Source organism: Elephantulus edwardii, unplaced genomic scaffold (genome assembly GCF_000299155.1).
Source record: "Elephantulus edwardii isolate Elephantulus edwardi_28Jun2011 unplaced genomic scaffold, EleEdw1.0 scaffold00216, whole genome shotgun sequence".
NCBI classification, from domain to species: Eukaryota; Metazoa; Chordata; class Mammalia; order Macroscelidea; family Macroscelididae; genus Elephantulus; species Elephantulus edwardii.
Window position 1 is genome coordinate 170,766 of NW_006399966.1, and position 5,397 is coordinate 176,162.

Genomic DNA, 5,397 nt, shown 5'->3' on the forward strand with positions numbered 1-5,397 from the left:
CATCATGCTTGGGAGGGTGGAGGGACAGCGCAGGAGGGGAAGGCCCTCTATGAGGTGGATTGATTCAGTGACTGGGTTAATCGGGATGGGAGTGTCAGAGACTGCAATTGGCACAGGACAGAGCAGAGTTTAGGGCTGTTGTACATAAGGTTGCTATGAGTCGCAAGTGAATCAATGGCACATAACAACAACACAACACAATCAAATCGGATCTGACTGGTACAGGAGGAGATTGTCCCTCCTTCTCCAGTACAGCATCTGGTAGATTTGAACTGCGCCCCTCTTGGACTGGAGTGCAGCTTCTTGCCACTAGGCCACCAGAGCTCCATAATCACCTAATATATTTTAAACATTTTCTGTGGCATGAAATATTCCGCAAAAAAATACATTTTAGTGACACTGTAGTATTTATATGGATATGACCATTTTATAGGTCTCCTTATCAGTTAAAGACTGCAAGCTACCACCAGGGGTCAGTGCAGAGTCAGAGTCACAGGAGCCTAATTGTAGACCTGTGAGAATACCTTGTTTGAAGAAAATTTGTGCTATGCTGTAATATTTTAAATAAATGTGGGCACACACACACAAAAAAAAGAAAAATTGTTGTGTAGCAATCTATATTAACAAATCCAATCGATTAAACCAGATGCCCTTGTGTTGATTCCAACTCTTTCAGACTCCATGTGTTTTAGAGCAGAACAGTGCTTCATATTTCTTGATGCTGTGACCTTTTAAAAAAAGTGATGCTTTGAGTGCAAGTTTACAGAGCAATTGGTTTTCAATTCAGACAGGTTTTTATGATACTTCTTCCCTGTGACTCTCATTTTTATGCATCCTTGTATTTTACCCCTTCCTGCCTTCCGAGTTTTTTCCCTGAGCAAATGCTGCTCTTATCCACTTGCATGCCTGACAGTTCTAAGGAGTGAGTGCCTCCCTGATGTCAATATTCACCGCATAAGCCTATCAAAGTTTTAGCTGCAACCTGAGTCACACAGGTGAGTTTGGTGCCAGGCTCACAGGGTGACTCAGGACCATAGTCGCAAGGTTCCATCAGAGTCTCTATTAGCAAGCCTGGGCATTTTTGCGATTTTGAGTTGCAAGCCTGGGCATTTTTGCGATTTTGAGTTTTGTTCCATGTTTTAATCTCACTCTGGCCTGGGCCCTCTACTGTGATTGCTTTAAGATCAGTCTGCAAGGCACCACCCAGTTCTCTTGGTCTCAGCACAGTGAGGGCTGGAGTTCATGTGGACTGTTGGTCCCTAGACTGACTGTTTCTATGTGAAGCTGTGGCATTTTGAAAGTAGTTTATAGCAGGTCTTTCCTCTGAGGCACCTCTGGGAAGACTTGAACCTCCAAACCTCTAACCTTCTGAGCAGTGGGCAAGCCTGTTAACTGTATCACAGAGGAGGACTATTCACAGAAGCTATCAAGTTCTCTTCCAGAACAGGATCCTTTAGTTCTGGCCAAATTTTCTCATTTCTCCAAATTAATTTACAATCAATACTTTCAATACAGCTATTTTATAAACTAAAGTTTATCAGTAGAAGATGCAATATTCTACCTTATCTTCTCTCATCTGCTTGAAGTGAGATTATTTATGCAGCAAACACTTCACCTGCCTATGTGATAGGTTTGCAGTGAAAAGAAAACATAATAACATATGAAAGTATAATTTATGAAGTGGTGAATAAACTTGAAGTCGGCCCACGTTAAAGATGTGCTACATTTAAACATTTGGATGAGACATCAAATGTCTGAAGAAATTCCAGGTAGTAATGATTACAAAATGGGGTAAGGGAATATAGGGTATGATCGTGGGTTCTTTTGCTGGTTTTACCCCAGCCCTTGCTTTCCAGCTGCTGAAATCATTGTGGAATTAGCGATCTGTTTTCCCCAGTGCTAAAGTTCTAGTTTTTAATCAGTCTGCTTTTAGCACTTCCCCATCTTTGCTTGAGGCTCCTTCAGGAAAATTACTGTGAGCTCAGCAATGGCACTAATGACCTATAAATAGGTAAATAGCAGAGATCAAAAAGCCATTGAGACCCCCAGCCTGACCTGCTGGACCTAGTCTGGCAAGACAGCTTGGCACTTTGAGCCTTGCACACTGCTCAGAAGTGACTGCTGGGAGCAAAAAGCACCCAGGATCCTGCTTCTCTCCTGCCAGGCTTCTGACTCAGCCTCTCCCACTTTCCTCTTCCTTGTTTCCCCTCTAGCTTCCAGTGCTCATCATCAAGGATGAAAAAGAGGCTGTTGCTGTTAGGTGCCAACGAGTCAAGTACAACTCATATGAACAAGAGATCTGAACCCTGTCCTACGCTGCGTCATCCTCATCAACTCTGATATACTTGAGCCATTGCTGCAGTCACTGTCAATCCATCTTAATGAGGGCCTTCTTCTTCTTCACTGACCCTCCACCTTCCCAAACATAACATCCCTTTCCAAGGAATAACCTCTCCTAGAAACATGCCCAAAGTATGTGAGACAAGGCTTCGTCACCCTTGTTTCTAAAGAACACTTTTGCATCATCTTTTCCAAGACATTGCTGTCTGGTTTTGTTTTTTTTTGGCATTTCATGGGATAGTTAGTACTCCTCTTCAACACTATAATTCAAAGGCATCAATTATTCTAGGGCCCAAAGATAATTCAAACTCAATTCAGGGTAGCTCTTCATAAGAACAGTCCAAGCTACTGACAGGCCCACTCTGACCAATTTCAGAATACACAGGAACTCTGACAAAATCTGGCCTGGGAAATCCCTCATTGCTGACTTTCTACTGGGCTGAAATATAAAGATGCCCAGTGAAAGAGGGCACAATAGTCACATAAAGAAAACTTGGAGGGATGCTCATACTGCCTGGTCCTTTCCTTCCTCTGATGGTCTATCTATCTCTTGGGGCAGGATCCAAGACAGGGCACTGGTTGACCACTCATGCCCCAGAAAGCTACAGTTCCTGGTACAGGTATATAGTAGGTGCTCCATATGTATTATTGCATGAATGAATACTAGGTTCAGGCCATCAGAGCAGGAATATACCACAGAATAGTATGTTGCCCAGAGAGCTACATTTCTCTGGCCAATGGGGAAAAAAAAATAAATAAAAACAATCTAAGGGCTGAAATAATAGAATTAAAGCTAAATGCTTAAAGGAAACCAACAGGGTCCCAACAGCTGGACACAAACCCAGGAGAACCCAACAGCCACACAACAGTAATGCAGCAACTAAGATCAATCACGTATTATTCAAGAGCAATTTCTGAAACACAGACCTTCAATTCCCTGCAATGGTTAACTTCTGCCATTAGAACCTGACCAGCTGGCCCCATCCTGAGCAAGGGCAGCAGGCTCGTCCAGGAGGCCTGAGTCACCAATGAGTCTGACAACGAGGCTCCACAGCGGTTAGAGAGTCCTTTGGCCTCGAGGCAGCAGATGCTGGCCTTACTCCTCGCCCGTTAACACCACTCCTGCTTCAGAGAATACAGCAGAAGCCCATGTTGCTAATCATGCTGCCGTGGGCTTAGGAAGGAGTCTGGGCTCACACAGTCAGGCTACTCGATGTTGTCATACACGTGGATCACGTCGTTATGGCGGCTGAGAGCCTGGATGAGATGGGCAGCCTGCTCCAGTTCTCGGTCAGCCAGCCGCACCTTGGTGTTGGGGATGTACTCTAGTGTACAGGACAAGGAACACAAGCCCAGGGAGTCCAGCTTCTTCCTTATTTGATGCAGTGAAGAGACATCACAGATAAACTGGAGATAAAGGAAATTAAAGAGGTAAGAAATCAGGAGGTAACAAAATTAAGTATATAGTGCCATGAACGACTACGTTTAAGTTCTTAACTAGTAGGACACAGTTTCCAGTTTCTGAACTCTCAGCATCTTCAGCAAGAGGCCTTACCCAATCTTTGTTTAATAAATGCCTGTGCAGTGTGTGAGCTCTGTCTCACCCACACCCAGATGCAGGAAGAGACAAAGTGACAGCTATGCCTTCCCAAGGCTCCTCTTGCCCTCGTGGCAGTCTGCCAAACAAAAAGGCTTTTTACTCACTTTAAAAAGGTTCCTTTCCTCTTCGTCTTCAGTTTCAATTACATCCTCAACTCCTGCTTCGATTGCCAGCTCCAGGGCTCGCTCTAGGTTCACAGCTTTCTTCTCTCTGTCCTCCACACCAGTCACAATCACTCCCTTTTTGTCAAAGGAGTGACGAGCTCCTTCTGCAATCATCCCTCTGACAGGAAAGGAAATGGGCCTTGAGACACTCCTCCTGCATAAAGCACAGTATTCTAACCCAGACTCTGTCCCACCTAGCCTCTGGAAAATGCACAGATATGGAGCAGCTCTCTTCCTGGAGAAGATATGGAAGTTATTCCTGGCCATGAGGCTAGACCAAGAATATCCCTTTCTATTTTCTGCCCTGATTGGAATTTGGAGGAGACAAAGACTTTGTTCATGAGCTTCTTGTGCCTTTAGGAGTCCAGTCTCAGTGGCATATTTTAAGTCTTGGACATGATATGGCTATGGATGGGATAAAAGCGTAAAGATTCTCTTCTATACTTGATGAAGACATCTTTTGGTTCCTGCTTGGTATGGACCCCATTAAGAGAAATTAAATTATTATACTATTTGGATTCTGCTGAGGATTAAGTTAGTGAATAATATAGAATATATCATGAATCTCCAGAACAACAACAAAAAAAATCTGTCTTAAAAGAAGTGCAGTCAGAAAACAACTATGAGATATCATCTCACCCCAGACAGAACAGCAAAATTTAACAGAACAGCAAACATCAAATGATGGCGAGGTTGTGGAGAAACTGGAACCCTTAGTTACTGTTGGTGGGAGTGTAAAATGGTGCAACCACTATGGAAGGCTTTTTTCTCAAAAAGTTGCAAACAGAAATATCATTTGACCCAGCAATTCCTCTACTGGAAATATACCCCAGAGATACCATAATTTCCACCCAAGCAGATATATGCACACCCATGTTTATTGTGGCTTTGTTCACAATAGCCAATAGCAAAGAGTTGGGAACAACTAAGTGCCCATCAACAAACAAATGGATAGAGAAGCTCTATAGTACAGTTAAACAATGAAATACTATGTGAAAGGACCAGTTATCAGAAACTCAGTTTCTGGTTAACCCCACCTGCTTGAGTGTTTTTTTAACAAACAAACAACCCCCACCTGTGGTAAATCCCACCCTGATTGATCAACTGCCATAAAGGCATTTGATTGGGTAGATCATAACAAACTATGGCTGACTCTGAGAAGAATGGGAATCCCAGAACACTTGATCATTCTAGTGCAAAACCTATACTTGGACCAGGAGGCAGTGGTCAGAACAGAGCAAGGGAACACTGCATGGTTCAAAATTGGGAAGGGCGTACGCCAGGGATGCATCC

At 43.5% G+C, this 5,397-nt stretch overlaps 1 protein-coding gene across 1 annotated transcript in view; it reads right to left on the reverse strand.

Annotated features, from left to right (window-relative positions):
• Nucleotides 1–3,546: 3,546 nt before the first annotated feature.
• LOC102854219 (translational activator of cytochrome c oxidase 1-like) overlaps nucleotides 3,547–5,397 on the reverse strand; it is an 8,726-nt gene continuing 6,875 nt past the window's right edge. The window contains exons 4-5 of the mRNA XM_006897869.1: nucleotides 4,045–4,222; nucleotides 3,547–3,747 (exon numbers count right to left, since the gene is read on the reverse strand). Of these exons, the coding sequence (XP_006897931.1) occupies nucleotides 3,547–3,747; nucleotides 4,045–4,222 (379 nt within the window). The remainder of the gene's footprint in view (nucleotides 3,748–4,044; nucleotides 4,223–5,397) is intronic.